This window comes from Leptonotus elevatus, chromosome 5 (genome assembly GCF_054856555.1).
Source record: "Leptonotus elevatus isolate MCC_2025b chromosome 5, RoL_Lele_1.0, whole genome shotgun sequence".
NCBI lineage: Eukaryota > Metazoa > Chordata > Actinopteri > Syngnathiformes > Syngnathidae > Leptonotus > Leptonotus elevatus.
The window spans coordinates 13,818,649-13,836,465 of record NC_141243.1 but is presented as its reverse complement, the minus strand read 5'-3'; the positions used below and the strand labels follow the sequence as shown (position 1 = coordinate 13,836,465).

Genomic DNA, 17,817 nt, shown 5'->3' with positions numbered 1-17,817 from the left:
TTTACTGTGTACCTGAAAAAGACAAGCGTCGAGCTAGCGTGGATAAGTAGCGGAAGTCTGTCTGTATACAGCGCTTTTCAAAACAACGCACTACAATTTTCGTACTTAACGTTGATTAAGAAGTTACACATCACATCCTTTTACGATGTATATTTTGAAAATAAAATATCGGTAGTGTTTTGATAAGACTACATTTAAGTGACGTTGAGAAGTGTGCTTTAAAGTGATAAAATTATATGCATTCAATTCATACACGTTGCTGATGTATCGACTGCAGTCATTTAAATAAAATCTTGCTCCATGCCCATTATTTATTAAAAATACCAAACGTACTATTTCAGACACATTTTACTAAATTCACGTCAACTGACTTCTTAAAAGTGCATCTGAATATGACGTTAATTGCCATCAAGACAACCGTTCAAAATTACGTGGTTTTTTTTCATACATCATTTGACAAACATCCGAAATAGTTGAAGTTGCCATTAACGAATCAAACACATGCCACAATTTCACCGGAAAGGAAGTTTCGTATTTCCGTTCATGTATAACGAAAAGCGGAAGTGCTGCCGAAGTCGAATTGCGTCTGTTATTTTCAAATAGTTGGACGTCTTGAGTTAACAGCTGTACTGTAGCTTCGCGATTTGGATTAATTGCAGCCCCGAGGTTTTAAATGACACTTTATTTGCGTATAACTCACATATTCATCTAATACTGAATATATAATGGTGCACATAGCTAACAATAATACTGAAGGTTGTTATTGCCGGAGCAAGCGAAACACTATTTCCAATTTTTCACATCACGGATCAGATCATTAGGATGGAAAATGGCACCGCGGCCACTAAAGGAGAGGGGTTACTCTCCAGAATGGCCCTCAATGACAACAAAGCTGGTATGGAGGGTCTTGACAGAGACAAAATCAACAAGATCATCATGGAGTCATCGAAGGTAGTTACTAATACAAACTCATTATGTTTGTTGTGAAACTCTGAAGAGCCGATCCAGCATTATCCACCGGCAAAATCCACCGTAGAAAAGTAATGTGTAATGAAGTGTAAATGTTTTATAATGGTGCTGTGGCCTTTTTTTTAAATGACAGTTCTGATTTTAAAGACTGTGTCCAGCCTTGTGTAAAAATCTCCTATCCTCAATACAGTGATATATAGCCCTGAAAAGATATAGTATTGTAAGTTGTCATGATAGATCTCACTAAAGCAGTCCTTGCCCTTCATTTGAAGGGATCCAAGTTTTATGAGAGTGAGCTGAAGAAAGAGCATCAGGTGAACCAGCGCATTGAGAAAATGATGCTGCAAAAAGCACATATCACAGAACAGCAGTTAAAGAAAGCCCAAGCACAGGTAATATAATGTAAGCAGATTTCAACACCTCAGAGTTAGTTTTCATCAATGGCCTCTCGAAAGGTGGAGAGGATGGCCTCTGAGCTGGAGAAGAATCGTGATCTAAGCCGCGTGATTGTGCATGTGGACATGGATGCTTTCTACGCTGCAGTGGAGATGAGAGACTGTCCTGACCTCAAGGACAAGCCTATGGCTGTTGGATCCATGAGCATGCTGGTCAGTCAAAATAACATTATTTATGTCTTCATTTCCACTCATTGTCACTGCATGTGCTTCTCCTGCACAATGAAATCCATAACAAAATCTTCAATTACAAAGATAACTGACTGACACTACCGGAGGCAATAATTAAAAAGCATGTTTATTATTGGTGTGATTGTTTTTTGTTTTTTTAAATCTCATGTAGTAAATAGGGGAAAAAATATTACAGCTCTTAATAATAATATTTTTAAATGATTATCTCAATCAAAACAAAGCCTGTCTTACCTCACCTCAAGCTATGCAGTCACATTATGACCAAAAATGAGATCCAACACCATATTTGGATGATGGCGGTGTTGTCATTTTCTTCATTCAAAGCCGTTTTTCAGATGCAGAAGTCATGATTTAGTTTTTACTAAATTTATTTTTCACCTTTGCTTTTTCAGTCCACATCCAACTACCATGCTAGGAAATATGGTGTCCGGGCCGCTATGCCAGGATTCATAGCCAAAAAACTTTGCCCGCACTTAATCATTGTTCCATGCAACTTTGATAAATACAAATCAGTGAGCAATGAGGTGAGTGACACACACAGCGTCATAAACACAGGCCTGCATAAACCACTGGCTCATGAGTTTTTGTGTCTCTTTGTTAGATCAGGGAGATATTTGCAGACTATGATCCTCAATTCCAGCCAATGAGTCTGGACGAAGCCTATCTGGATTTTACAGAGCACCTGGAACTAAGGAGTAGCTGGCCAGAGGCCTCACGTACACATCGCTACAGAGCTAGCAGCACTGATATAGGCATGACTGAATTATACTGTGTATATCATGACAAAATGTGACATCTAAAATATATTTTATTTAACGGTATAGAGCAACCTGAGCACCAACAGGAATCAGAGGTGAAAGGCTTCTCCCCTGTGCTGTTTGAGGACAGCCCAAGTTCCTCTCAGGGCTTGTCAAGTTCCGAAGCTGCCCATGCAACGGGTAAAGCCGCCGAGGTTTTTGGTATGTCTGTAGAGGAGGCTGTGAGGGAGATGCGCTTCCGTATCGAGCAGAAGACCACGCTGACTGCCAGTGCAGGTGAGAAGAAACGAACACTGATACAAGCAGTGGAGCCTCCAAAAACTGCTTGGTGTTTACTTTTGTAAAGTTGTCAAACTATTGCTTATATTGTAGTGATCCATTTCTCTAACACAATGTTCTATTTCTGGTTCTGTGCTTATTAGTGCACTTCTTAAAATTTGTCATCAATGGTACTCTCGCATGGTGGTACCCTAAAAAAATACTCAGTGATGGTTCATTTGCTCAAATTTGAGTTATTATCTTGGCATGTTGGATTTTGCTAGCTGTTCATTTACTAATCTGATATTCATTTCTGTCTTTTTTCCCCCAGGCATTGCTCCCAACATGATGCTGGCCAAAGTATGCAGTGACAAGAACAAGCCTAACGGACAGTACAGACTGGCGTCCACCAGAGAGGCTGTCATGGACTTCATCCAGAACCTCCCAGTTCGCAAAGTACACCGCATTTTAGTTCACATGAGTCATAAACAGAGCCCTGTATTGTTTCTAATGTTAAGAAGTGGAATTGTGTTGTTTGTGTGGACAGGTTTCAGGCATAGGGAAGGTGAGCGAAAAGATGCTGAACGCTCTGGGCATCAGTAGCTGTGCTCATTTTGGACAGCAGATGGCGCTGTTGTCATTGTTGTTTTCTGAGACAGCCTGGCATCACTTCAAGCAGGTTTCCCTGGGTCTGGGCTCCACACACATTGTGAGGTAAACTATCACCACGTTTCCCACCCACTCAAAGTCAGCATAAGTGGCTTGGTGAGGAATTTACCCGCTTTGCTTTCATGCAGGAACGAAGAAAGAAAAAGCATGAGCACGGAGAAGTATGTTTTTATGATGAATGAGTAATTTAATCCATTTATCTACTTGTTGTCACTCAGTCACCATCCCATTTTTTTTTTTTTTTTTTTAATATGTACAGAACGTTTAAAGAATTGAACAAGCCTGATGAACAGCTGACTTTATGCAGAGAGCTTTGTGAAGACTTAGCGCAAGAGCTGAAGAAAGAAGAGCTCAAGGTACTGCAAAGCTACTATTTGCAAATCCATCTTATTTGAAGAACACCGTGGCTCCGACATGGCTAGATGTACCAAAAGAGACATGAAATATAAACGTATTACAGTATTACTATTAGATTTGGATTTGAGAGAATCCAAGTGATTCTTATGGGTATACTTGTGTATACGTTAGCTTTTTAGTTCCTCCTGCCTTTTAAATTGATAAAGTAAGAGTTGGATGTTTGGCACGGTCATCACCCCCCCGCCAGGGCCCTGATGTGGTCTTGATAGCCACGGGAAATGGATGGCCATTAAGCAGACAGCGGGAGCCTCTGTCAGTGCTTGAAAACGTCTCCCGGGGAGCATTACGTTGCTGTAAAAGTGTGTGTATAACTGTATTCCCATCAACTGTCGTTCTCCGAACTCTCCCAAAGGGTAAAAACATCACACTAAAGCTGAAGAATGTGAACTTTGAGGTGAAAACCAGGGCATTGACGCTCCCGTGTGCCATCGCCACTGCCGATGAGATATTCGCTGCGGCCAAAGACCTTCTTAAGACGGAAACAGAGAATGAAAGTCCGCAGCCTTTAAGACTGAGGCTCATGGGTAATTACACTTTGCAATACAATAGTACTCTCACAGCAAAGCTCTCCGCTACGGTTTAAACATTTAAATGATTGGTTATCTAGGATTATTATAGTTTCAGCGAGGGAAGATTATAGGTAGAATTTATTCAAGGGAACAAAATGTGATAAGATCCTAGGTAAGCACAATAAATGACAACTTAATCGTCAACTATAAGATCCTAAACATACTAAACGGGCGTTTTGGAATTAGATTGATGCTTGATTTTGTTCAATGCTGATAAAATATGATGTAACATGATAAGTTTGAATTCTCATGTTAAATTACTGTCACACTTGCAATCTAGATTACATCTGGTTTGAAAATACAGTTTTTAGTCATGCATCCAAAGCAAACTGGTATGATCTCTATATATTCTGAATCCGATCTAGATTGAATCTGAATTGACAACACGGCTTCTGTTAATGCATACATAGCAAATTATGTCGGAGCTCATAGGATGCACACATACAAGTTAAAATGATTTTTTTTTCATGTCATATTTTAATTGCTCAATGTGTGATCATGGATCTGGATCAAATCTGGTTTTGAAAATCCATCTTATAGCCATTCATATTCAATTGATGCGCTATGATAATGATTTATGCATCTGTATGTGTTGAATTCAACTTTTTATGTTACTTTTTTTTGTGTGATTCTTTTTTTACCAAGTGCCAAATCTACATCAGATCAGAAAATATTGATTCAACTTCTTCTTGTGTGTAGGTGTTCGTATCTCTGCCTTTGTCAGCCCGGATGATAAAAAGCCTCTGCAGAAGAGCATCGTTGGTTTCCTCCAATCGGGAAAGACGGACGCCCAAGTCTCCGCCCAGGAAGTACGCCAACAGCTTGAAGGGCATCATCTCTCCTCTTGTCCTCTCACAGCACAGACATGTCAGACTAAAGAGGTGGTTACTTGGCAGATGAAGAAAAAGGGCTTACTGGAGGACCAGCCTGCTGATAGAACTCAGTTGTCTTTCTTTCAAAGAGCCCACGCCAAGAGACTGCAGCTCCAAGTTTGTTCACAAGAGCGAGGAAATGAGGAGTGCGCATCTGTGGTTACGCTGAGAGATGATGACGCACATAAAAGGGCAGAGTCACCAAGAAAGGGCACGGGGCCAAATAGTGCAGCCTCACATCTTTCAGAAATGGATGCCGTTTGCCCCTCCGAGGCTCGAGCGTCTTCATCGAGCTCAGCAATGAACTGCCTCACCTGTCCTGTGTGTTTCAGACATGTTAGCACGGACGATTTGAATGTCTTCAACGGCCATATAGACCGGTGCCTCAGCAAAGGAGAGTTCCAGATACCAGATTCGAATTTAGATTTAAACAAGAACCACAAAGAAAGCGAGGTGCCAGGGACCGAGACACATGAGGACCAAGCAATGAATAATGAACAAGTCGAGCCAAACCGACAGGACCAGCACCACTTGACAAACAATAATGATCACACGACCACATTGATCAATGGTGACAGCGGAACAGTGACCTCACATCAACCTCGGTCATGCCATAAAGGTCCCGTCCTCATTTGCCCGGTGTGTCAGCTGACCCAGCACACAAATGACCTCACTATCTTCAATCGCCACGTTGACCTCTGCCTGAACCAGGAAGTGCTGCAAGAGATGGGGACATCGCCCACAGTTGAAATTGCAAAGAGCAATGGAATAGGTGAGTTTTAAAGCCAGCTAAGTGTATTTTACAAGTATCGTTAGGATTAACAGTGTGAGTACTCAACTCTTGAGTAGTCAACATGAATACCACTGGGACTTTTGACACACAAAATTTCCTCCAAAAACAACGACAGATCATTTTCAACCCCCACCCCTTAAAAAAAATCTCGACCATAATAACATGTTCTATGCAGCCCCACTAGTCTAAATGTGGTAATTTGGTTAATATTGTGTGAGTTAAGCAGGAAAATACAAACGTTTTTATCCATATGAGAAGGCGGCCATTTTGTCGAGTGAAAATGACATCACAGTTGCTCAGGTCTTAGGTAACAACCAATCACAGCTCATCTTAAGGAAACAGGTGAACTGTGATTGGTCGTTGCCTGAGCAACTGTGACGTCATCTTCAGTCGACAGTAAGTGGCAAAATGGATAAACACGGCTGGATTTTGCTTCATTACTCAAATTCCACAAATGTAATATTAATCAGAATGTCATGTTAAGACCAGTAAGGTCACATATAACATATTATTGTCAAGAAATGTTTAAGGTTGACTTCCGCTTTAAAGAAAAACCTACAATATATCTGCCAATATAGCATTTTTCCTTACAATTGCATGAAATTAAATGGCAATTTTCTGTTCTCCAAATTTCTTATTCCTGATCGTAAAAATGATCACAAGAGGTATTGAGTACCAATACCTTGAAATAAATCTAGGTTTCAGCTCGATAACGATACCTGCTATAAGTACTCGCCCATCCTTAAAGTTGTGCATTAAGTGTATTTTTGGCAGCATTTGCGAGGTTAAATTAATCGGTCGCAAAAAAGGTCCCCTCATGTACATGTTGTGTTGACACGTTCCTGTATCACAGTAAGTTCGATTTGATTCTATGGTTATCATCACACTTAACAATCACTAGTACCCTGTATAAAAAGCAAAAAAAATTTGTTAGATGCTCACTGAGATGTAGTCTGATTTGACATCTCACGTGACATCCCACTATATTTATTTGATTGTGTTGTCATAGATCAAATTGGTAAGCGTACTGTATACATCCTGTTGATGTAGGTAGTCTGTAAGGATGCTGTGGCCTATGACCTTCTTATTTACAGCAAGCCACATTTATGTGAGGCTCTTGTATTGATTTCTACAGAGAAAAGATTTCACCCCGTGGGGATTCCTTTGCCCCAGCCTTGGAATTGTCCAAATCGCTTTCTCAACTTTCTGGTTTTTTTTTGTTTTGTTTTTTAAATAATGAACCATGTCTGGGCACCAGTTTGCTCTTAAACAATCTTATCTCACAAATTGGACTCTTTATGTTCCTAACGAGGTGCTGCTAGTTGTGGCGGTCCTCGTGTCATTTTTTTAACCGTTTTTTTTTCTCTCCCAAAGAAGAGAAAATAAGGTTTTGTGTGGCTGTGTTCACAGACAGAGGCATCCCCCCGCCGAGGCAAGCAGAAAGAGGTAAAAGCAAAAGGTAAGACAGCATGTTGTGTAAAATGTTATGCATTAAACCAAATAAAACAAAAGTGGCTTAAAAAATAAGGAAATTGTGTTTGGTATATTATTATTATTATTATTTTTAAACAATGTTTCATGGCAATAATGTTCTACCCTTTTAAGTGTTTGAACCTCATGATACATTTGCCACATCTTCTCTGCCAAGGATATAATTTACCAAGCATACATTTTCTTACTTTTCGTGCTATGTGTATTTTTGTTTATCAAATATATTTACAATATCAGTTTTTTTGCTTGCTCATATCACACTTACAGGCGAAACTCACCTTCATATCTGCCCTCTAAAAAGGCCAAAGGTCTGAGCACTCACAACACCATCGACAAGTTCTTCAGGTGACGGCACAGGAAGATTGCACTTGACTCTAAATTGAGATTAAACTTGATGTAAGAAATTGTTGTTGATAATCAAGACAAGGAAAATATTTAAAAAAAACATGTTGTATGCCAGTGCTTGCTAATATATTTTCTGTAAATCACAGAATTTTAAATTTTTAATTAATTTGACATTTTAATATGCTAAATTGATCATAGAAATATTTATTACATTTGGTTGTTTGTTTTTTAAAAATGTTTTATGCAATATTTAACAATAAATGAATGGCTCCATTGTATGAATAACCATTGCTTTTGATTCATTCATAAGATTATGCTGCTGGATATCTCAGACGGTAGCACTGCTGACATCAGACTCAAAGTTGCAATATGGAACTTTTTTGCCTAAAATAACTTTACAGTAAGCTTTTTATTTGACCATTTATGACTGAAATGCCTTCTAATTAGTAGATTAACACCTTGGGTACTGGATTCGGGTTAGAATTTCCGTGTGTGGTGTGTCTGTGAAGAACGGTATGTGCACTTTCATTGTTCGTCAGCAGGTGGCAGTAGCGATTCGAAATGGAATATTCTACGTTCAGTAGCTTTAATTGAACACTCTAAAAAAATAATTAATTGTATGCTAAAGAGTTACAGAATATGTTGGTTTTATGTATACATTTTTATTTAAGAAAAAAAGCTAGGTGAGAAAGCAAAAAGTCAAAGATTTTTCCAGAATTTGGGGTAGCCTTGACCCTGCAACCTATTAAAATAGATCCGCCCCTTTAGTGAGATGCAGATGAATGACATGTGCACATCCAGAACCAAAACAAGAGCAACCTGTATTACAGAAAAGTAAATAGCGTAAAGCAAACAATCATGATTAAACGTTTTCTACTGTAACTGAATTATCTTTATTCATCGTGGCATTATGAATATAAATGTTGTTACTATTTTAGCGTTTCCGCTACAACCAATGAACAATCTACTTCTCTTCTCCCATCTTGTCACCCAGTGGAGAAAGGAGCCTACTGTAGTAAAATGCTGACAAATGGCAGGCCATGACAAATGGTACCAGTAAATTTTGCTGCAGGCTGCTAAGAAATGGCATCTGCATTTGATCAGGGGCCCCTAGTGGTGTGGAGCCAAACGCTGCGGATGACTCACTGGAGTTGGACCAGCTCAAATCAAATATCCCTGTACAAGCAAAACCATAAAGAGATTATTGTTAAATGGGTTTGTTTTAAATAAGAGCGCATCAAGAAAAAGTGAACTGCCCATGTAATACATCCATATCAAATAAACTTGTGAGTCTTGGTTGATGTCTGAAGGGTGTGAGCTTGCTAAGCAAACATGGATCAGCCCTCCAGCATTGAGTCTCAGGTTGATCTTCATATCAGGCGTGACCCGGTTCTTCAGGTATTTGGTTCGCTTACCGATGCAGGAACACAAAAAGTGGAGTCCTTCAATTGTATTATTAGGCGGTTGCAACTGAAGAACACAACAATGGAGAAGAAAGCTTTGGTTTTGAAGGAAATGATGAAGAAACATGCTCCCAAGAGGGAGAATCTGGACCCTCGAAAGTGGATGAAACAGGAACCAGTGAAGGCATTTGTTGATTTAGCTCTGAACAAGAACCCAGAAGACAAGATGGACAACAGTTTTGACAACAAAGAGATGCGTGAGTACACAAGAAATGCTAAAGTAGTTTAAAAATTAAAAATAAAATGCTTAAGTAGCACAGTATTTGTGTAACCTATCTGTTGTGTGTTGTGCAGTACTGCAAACAGAGAAACTGTTTATTGAAGCAGCTAAAAACAATGACGTCACTGCAATGAAGAGACTTGGAAAGGGATTAAATGCGAACGCAAAGAATGTGGTGAGTCTCCCAAGTCTTTACACAATCAGAGTTATATAGTACCACATGTAATTTTGCTAATGTGCTATTTAATGTAGCACAATAGGACTGGCCTTCACTATGCGGTCGCTGGCAAAAACAAGGAAGCGGTTGAGCTGCTTCTATGGCGCAGGGTGCAAGTGGATCAGAGAGACAAGGTGAGGGGAGACTAAACAAAAAAAAGATCACAGAACCCACAAATGCGATCATTTCTTTTCTCCTAATGCCGATGTTTGTGCGCGGCAGTTTGGTGTGGCACCCATTCATTTGGCTGCCTGGTTTGGCAGCTTGGAGATCCTGAAATTATTAGTACGGGCCGGAGCAGAACAGAAGATTGAGAATGAGGTGATTAGAACATGCACTGTACACGAGCAGACATTTTACACCCATATACAACAATCCATTTGGGCAATTTCTTGTCATATTGTTTCCAAAAACCCTACAAGTCCCCTACATAAAGAGCTTTTTTTTTTTAAATATACTGTGCCTTTTGATTTCCCACTGCAGGAAGGACTGAACATCATGCACTGTGCTGCTATCAACAATCGCACTGACATAATGGAATACATAGTTAATGACCTGCACATGAAAGAACTGGACAAAGAGGATCAGGTATTCAATGTGATAAGTTTGTATTAATTCAAAAGACAAATTCAAAAATGTATTTTTAGTATAATTTAGTATCCAATCCAAAAGGGCAAAACATGAAACATAAACTGCGGAATGGCACTATATTATTTACAATATACAATTATATATATATATTTTAAAACGGTCAAAATAAATAAATAAAAAATAAAATAAAAAATACATAAAAAAATAAAATATATATATATAACACTTATTTTGGGGCAATTTAATATGTAATAATAATATTAATATCAGGTTTGTGTGTTAATATAAACATCCCTTAGTATGTCATATCCTTATTTCCTGCGGTGTTCCTCAAGGGTCAACCTTAGGGCCCATTCTTTTCTTTTCTTTTGCGCTCAACATACTTTATATCGGAGATCTTATCCGGCAAATTTGAAGGAAGGGATGTTATTTGTATACAGACGAGCTTCATATTTATTTAGTCTTTTAAACCTATAGCTTTTTCTTCTTGATGGTGTTTCTCTTTAGTGTCTTTGATGAACATATTAAGACAGTACCCGCTCTTGCTTTTTTATTCAAAATGGGGCAGCATGGCTCAGTGGTAGAGTGGTTGTTTCTCAACCCTAAAGGCCGTGGGTTCGATCCTCAACCCTTGTTCCCATGTTAAAGTATGCGGAACCCTAATTTGCTCCCAGTGGACTTATATGGGTGAACGTAATGCTTTGTAAAGTGCTTATGGTGTAGATAAAGTGCTGTATCAGTGCACTCCATTTATATATCCATAAATGCAGATTCAAATACAAGTCTAATAATTGAATGTCAAATGAAGTGCATCCAGCTAAATGTGTCTCAATTGTTGCCTTTCAGTCAGGCCACCGTGTGTTTGCTATGGCGGCAGAACATGGTTGCGTGCAAATGTTAGAGATGCTGATGGAGCCTTGTTACAACATGGCCACCATGAAGCCCAACAAGGTTTGTGGTGTGTGCGTGTGTCATTGATGTTCCCGCGTCTGCGTGAGTCATTGCTGCATCAAAGCTCAAAGTCAAAGCCACTTTGATGCAATCGGCTCTCCTCCCTCCCACCTGCCAGAGAGGAGACACGCCCCTGCACTTAGCTGCCAGGAACGGCCACTTGGACGCCGTCCAACTGCTGCTGCACAGCTTTGATACTCGGGATGACGTTAATATGGTACACAATCACACAAAAACACCTTCTCCATCCCCAGTGTGCTTTGTAAAAGTGTGGGCTCTGGATAATCCACTAAAGGTGGGTGGACTATTTAAGACATGTCCACTGAATGATTATTCTGTGGTTTGAATTCAAACTGTCTGCGCAATCAATTGATATTCATTGACAAAACATGCAAATAATGTTCAAAGAAATTCCAAAATATTGTACAACAAACACTATGGCATCATTTTGAAAAATGCCGTTGCATAAATGTGACTGCTCTTATATTTAAAGCCCTCAAATAAAGTGAATTCATGCAACTTGGAACTTGTGGCGGGGCTTGGACAGTTTATGAATAGGGAATCATTTTGGACACATTACACCTTCTTCTGCACCCATGTGGCTGATAAGGTGTCGATCTTTCTGGCATCATTAAATAGTCTAAACTAGGAAAATACAGTCTTTTGGAATTTAATGTTAGTATAGTGAGAAACTGGCAGAAGTCCGGACAGAAATTTACAGAACTGCAGTGTTGGGTTACGTCTGACAAGACTGAGAAGCTTTTGTCATTATGCGTTTGGTGCAAAACCAACCGATGTACGTACGCATATTAGTAGTACAGCATCAATGTTTTGTGTCTGAGGCTTTGGTCCAAGTTTTAGCATGGCAAACATTTACAACATAAACAGTAGAGTGGCTACACACGAACACTTCAGTTTTGTAGTAGCCCAGCCAATTCCGAGACTTAATTAATTTACTCATTTGCTCCCAAAATACGTTCTATTTGAACTATCATGCTCCCAAAGATGTAATTATACGTTCGTTGGGTTTGATGCAGCCTCTAAACTGAAGAGAATGCTTGAAGCAATGGTAGTTATTACAAAAACGGCCAGCAGGTGGCAGCAGAGTATAAAAGATCAACCCAGTTGGAACAAGCTCTTTTCCCCACTATTTTCAACAGATTGTGAATAATGATGAAACTTAGCTATATTCTAATGCTAATTGCTACAAAACGGAAACAGATAGAAATACACCTTTTTTTTTCATGATGAAAGAAAAGACTAATCTTCGGGAAGGGGGTTGCTTCAGTGAAAATGGCTAGGAGTGAATGAGTTAAAGGGGAAGTCACCCCCCCCCCCCAAAAAAAAGATTATTGACAATAATATGTTCTATGCAGCCTAAATACGGTATTCTTGGTTAATATTGCGTTATTGGAATATGAGTTAAGCAGCAAAATAATAATGATGAAACTTAGCTATATTCTAATGCTAATTGCTGCAAAACGGAAAGCGATAGATATATACTTTTTTTCCGCTGAAAGAAGCGACTCTAATCTTTGGGTATTTTCCATGTTTTTAAAGCAATAGAACACAATATTATAGTCAAAATCCAGTCAAACAGCCGGGAGCGAAGGGGGTTGCTTCAGTGAAAATGGCTGTGAGTGAATGGGTTAAGAAATAATAATAATCTGCAGAAATGCACAGTGGATAAGAAATGCTCTCGCAATCGGACAATTCTGAAGTAAGCAAAGCAACCATTGACAAATTTAAGATCATCATGTTGATAGAACTCATTAAATAAAAGTTTTAACAAAATATTAGCTTAAGGAGGTGTCTGCTTATGCAATCACAGTCATTTTCTATTTTCTTATTTTTGTATTTACATATAATATTAAGGGATGTCACCGTGGCTATGTATTAGGCTTTTTTTTTTTTTTTTTACAAAAATATCCATAACATTTTTAGAAATTCAAAATAGGTTTTCTATGTCATTGTCATACGCTGCCACTCCATTTTGCCACAGATGAGCTTTTTGTGTGTGTCAGGACGGTGAGACCGCTCTGTACCAGGCTGCCGAAAACGCTCAGGAACAGTGCGTCCTGGCTTTGCTGAAAGCCGGCTGCGACCCCAACATTCAAACAGCGGTACGACCACACACTCAAAACACTTAAATCACTACCCCGGTGGCATGTTTTTAATGGCACCATGAAGCATAGAGAGGTTAATAACCCTTTGTGCTACATCTGTGGTAACTCAAATATTTTGTTTTTTTAAATCCTCTGTTGTAGACCAAATGCAGCGCCCTTCACCCAGTTTCAGAGCGAGGAGACACGTCTCTTGTCCGACTTCTCCTCGAATATAAAGCCCATACAGATTTTCAGAATGAGGTAAGTCAACAGGAAATGTAATATTTCCTAGCAAGTGATTTTTAACTGATGTTTCATTCATGCTGAAGGAATTGGAGGTTCCTCTCCACCTGGCAGTGAAGAACAGCCACCTCCCTGTCATCCATTTCCTATTGGAGGCAGGATGCAACTTTAATGTCGCCGATAAGGTGAAATGTAACGTTGACAAACGGCAAAAAAAATCAAACCCGCACTTACAAGAACATACTTTGTGTTAGAGGTCTCAGACTGTCATGCATCTTGCTGCTGAGCTGGCAAGAATAGATGTGGTGGAAATGCTACTGAAAGCTGAAGTTGATCTGACACTCGAGGACCGGGTAAGTTGACAATATGGGAGCTTAGAAACATACACCTGAGTCGCCTCCACTTTAAGCACCTTTCCCCAAAGAGATACCTCCCCCAGGAAAAGATGTGTGGTAGCGGTAGTCTCTCATATGAATCCAATTGTCTTACCGGTTGTTTTCTGTGCATTAATGATGATCTCACGATATGTGAAGGCAGATAGTAGTTGTCAAATTTCAAGATTAGTCTTAAAATAATTAGTCTTAAAGTTGTCAACACGTATTGTAATTAGGGGTGTCAAAATGAGTGCGTTAATTTTGAGGTAATTTAAAGTTTATTTAACGCCACTCATTTTTAACTCATTCACTGCCATTGACGGCTATAGACGTCAACAATTCATTTGAACTATTTCTATTAGTCTAAAAACCTAGAATTTTTTTTTGTACATTTAGAACAGATATAACATTTGTGATTAATCGTGAGTTAACTATTGAAATCGTGCGATTAATTACAATTAAAAATTGTAATCGCCTGATGCCCCTAATTAAAAAAGAAAGAAAAAATATATTAAAAAATTTGGGGGCGTCAGACGATAATTATTATTTTTTTTTAATTAATCGCATGATTTCAATAGTTAACTCACGATTAATCACAAATGTTATATCTATTCTAAATGTACAATATTTTTTTTCTAGGTTTTCATACGCTTGTTAACAAAAGCGGAAAAAATGTGAAACTAATAGCAATAGTTCAGATGAATTTTTGACGTCTATAGCCGTCGATGGCAGTTAATGAATTAAAAAACGCAATTAATGACCTTGAATGACTTTACTTGGAAAGCCTGTGCTGGGGGAAGTCCAGTCGCAACATAAAAATTCAGCTGTAATAAATTTAATAATAATGCATATATTTGTGGAGACTGGGGTCAAGTTGTATTTTCCAATTTTAAAAATTTGCAAAATTTCACAAGTTACTTCATATTCAAGATTAGATAGCTCTTAATATGAAAAGAAAAATGCACTGAGCTGTTACCGTCTTACAAATGCAAATATGCCATCTAGTGGCAGAAAAATGACCTTAACACAAACCAATATTGCACTTTTTTTTACAGTACATCTTTTTAATTTTAACTCAATTTTATGAATTATTATGAAATTACTGTTATCAATTACTAAAACATGCAGCCATATTTCTATTAGTTTAACATTTTTTTATAACAACAATATTTTAGTGTACATTTGGATCAGATATAAAATTTGCGATTAATCGTGAGTTAACTATTGAAGTCATGCGATTAATTACAATTGAACATTTTAATTGCCTGACACCCCTAATTGTAATGCATTTTACAAAATTCTCGAAGGTTGTCTTTTTATTCATGTTTGAATGCATATAATTTGGTGCACATGTTGGAGTAGCAGGGAAAGACGGCACTCGGTGTGGCGGCCAGAGCAGACGAGGTGATCATTGTGGACATGATCATCAAGGCAGAAAGATACAACACATGGAAAAAAGTAAGATATTATTTCAATGCCATATTTTATTACCATGATCCTCAAAAGCAATTTTTTTCCCCCTGATAATTACATTGCAGGTGAATTTCACTTCTAAAGAGACAGTTTGATTGATTTAATGGAGATTTCGAGATTGATTTTCAATATGCTCAAATGGGACATTTATATTGCAAATGTTGAGTGGCCAATAAGCTTTTTCCACTTGTCTTCCAAACCCCTGGTATTTATCAGCCCACTGACAAGATTTAATACCCCCTCCAGGCCAACCCAGAATGTAATGAGAGTGTTCACAGCGAATATCCGCTAACATTCAAACTGGACCACCGCAATGAGACCAAGCAGCTCCGCTCGATTACCTGGCGCCTGGCCTACGAGCTCCTCAAGCCAAGAAGCTGGAAGCGTCTGGCTGAACACTGGGGATTCACTCAGGAGCAAGTGTCGGCCATCGAAATGCAGTGGACAGGTATCCATGATTTTGTTCTGGCCAATTCAACATTTTTTTTTTTTTTAACTAAACAGAGAAACAAACCTTCCACTTGCTCAATGCTAACACACAATTCAAAATGCCATAGACGGGATAATGAATACCATCAATAGTTGCAGCGTCAGAACCCTATGAGCAACATATTTGAACACAAACAGCATCGACGGACAATATAACAATACTCACACATATTTTCTTTATCCTCTGCGAAAAATGACTAATATTACTGCAGCTTACTCTTGTGAAAATCGTCTTGAGAACCGTGTGATACTGCCCCCTGATGGCTAAGTCCCGCACAGCAGTAGGCGTCACAAAGAAATCATGATGCACAAACGTTACATTCTATTCACAGTATTAGGGTTGGGCACGGTAATTTAATACATTTTTCAGATGCATCGATCGTTTCTGAATTGATTCAGAGGCATTAAAAATCTAATTTTAAAGTTTAACTAAAAAACTAAAAGCCACGGCTGTCAGCTGCGTATTGCACTTTCGAGTATTCAAATACAGGTTACGCTAAATCGAATTGATTGAAATTTGTGTTGACATGCTATTGTAAACCAGGTTACCTTGCCATTTTAATAAAATTGTTTTATAAAAAGGTACCAGTGTTTTACATAGACAATAAAATGTAAGCCAATGTAGTGATCCGTCCGAATCTAATCGTAGGCCTTTGAATCGGAATCGAATCATGGGCCTCTGAATCGAATCGTGAGGTACCCATAGACTCCCACCCCTCGTAACTACAGCTATTACTATAGGTTTCATAAAGTAAATATACAGTAGGCTACTCTCTTTACATCCATTTCAATGGAGAAAGATGATTTGGGATACAAGCATTGTCATGGAATGAATTAAACTCATACCTCAAGGCACCACTGTACACCAGATGTGTAAATTCTCACATTCAGTAGCAACAATGTGTCCCATTCGTTTTGACCAGCACCACCATACATGCTTCATGTTTAAGTTAATAATGTAGCTCATTAGTAATTGGTTTATTTCTATAATTGTGTGAAGGTTAGGAATGTTAAGACGTTACTTAAAACGTTTACAAATCGAGGTTTTGTGAACAGTTTTGGAAGTTGCCATTTGTATTTGTTCACAGGTCAGCACAGCTACAAAGAACACGGCAACAGGATGCTGCTGATCTGGCTCCAACGAGAGGAGTTGGCAGGCAGAAATCCTTCAATAGAACTCTATCAAGCCCTTGTCCACACAGGACACAACAGAGTTGCAGGTATTTTATTTTGAAATCATTTGAATGGATTTACAGAGACAAGTCCAAATATGTACAATATGATTTCTGGTCCTTTTCCCCCCCATTTTACAGGAAAGATTCGTACGGAATCGGGGAATGTCAGCAGTCGGAGCTGCAGAGTTTCTTGATAGAGGTTGTGATATGCAACAACATCACTTTTCAAGACACATTTATGTAGAAAGGTTCTAAAATCATTTATTTTGTATACATTAAAATCAAAAAGCACCAGATCATATACAAACACGGTTTGGTTTCATATTAAATGTGTCTTTAAACACATTTTCCTGAATATTTACATTAAATAACTCCATTTTGAAAACTGTACTGTTAAAATATTTTACACATTACCAAACATCAGTGAGGTTCTAAAGAGTAATTGCGCAATTTCCCTTTGCTCCTAAAAAAATTCTAAAGCTACATCCACAGTAATACTCAAGAGTTGTTGCATAGTTGGTAAAAACCCTTCATCGAGAGCCAGGGGTGCTCAAGTTCGGTCCTCGAGATCCCCTATCCAGCCTGTTTTCCATGTTTCCCTCCTGCAACACAGCTGAATCTAATGATCAGCTAATCAGCAAGCTTTGCAGAAGCCTGATTACGATCCCGATCATGAATCAGGTGTGTTAGTGGAGAGAAACATGGAAAACAGGCTGGATCGGGGCTCT

The 17,817-nt window shown here is 38.7% G+C and overlaps 2 protein-coding genes across 4 annotated transcripts; both read left to right on the top strand.

The window, feature by feature from the left end:
- Positions 1–562: 562 nt before the first annotated feature.
- polk (polymerase (DNA directed) kappa) lies at positions 563–8,066 on the top strand. 3 transcript variants are annotated; one of them, XM_086077231.1, is made up of 14 exons: positions 563–951; positions 1,242–1,361; positions 1,425–1,577; positions 2,009–2,140; positions 2,218–2,368; positions 2,441–2,650; positions 2,964–3,088; positions 3,180–3,346; positions 3,430–3,462; positions 3,561–3,657; positions 4,071–4,242; positions 4,987–5,931; positions 7,363–7,411; positions 7,711–8,066. In XM_086077231.1, the coding sequence occupies exons 1-14, from the start codon at positions 823–825 to the stop codon at positions 7,790–7,792; spliced, it is 2,565 nt and encodes an 854-aa protein (XP_085933357.1). In that variant the 5' UTR covers positions 563–822; the 3' UTR covers positions 7,793–8,066. The 3 variants fall into 3 exon arrangements, with proteins under 3 accessions (XP_085933357.1, XP_085933358.1, XP_085933359.1); XM_086077233.1 differs by having other exon boundaries at positions 839–951; positions 1,222–1,361; XM_086077232.1 differs by lacking the exon at positions 1,242–1,361.
- A 1,053-nt stretch (positions 8,067–9,119) lies between these two features.
- On the top strand, positions 9,120–17,622 carry ankdd1b (ankyrin repeat and death domain containing 1B). The gene is made up of 15 exons (XM_086076529.1): positions 9,120–9,448; positions 9,546–9,646; positions 9,724–9,822; positions 9,911–10,009; positions 10,172–10,276; positions 11,126–11,230; positions 11,349–11,447; positions 13,255–13,353; positions 13,498–13,596; positions 13,665–13,763; positions 13,833–13,931; positions 15,315–15,410; positions 15,672–15,873; positions 17,003–17,134; positions 17,228–17,622. The coding sequence occupies exons 1-15, from the start codon at positions 9,121–9,123 to the stop codon at positions 17,281–17,283; spliced, it is 1,818 nt and encodes a 605-aa protein (XP_085932655.1). The 5' UTR covers position 9,120; the 3' UTR covers positions 17,284–17,622.
- Positions 17,623–17,817: the final 195 nt, after the last annotated feature.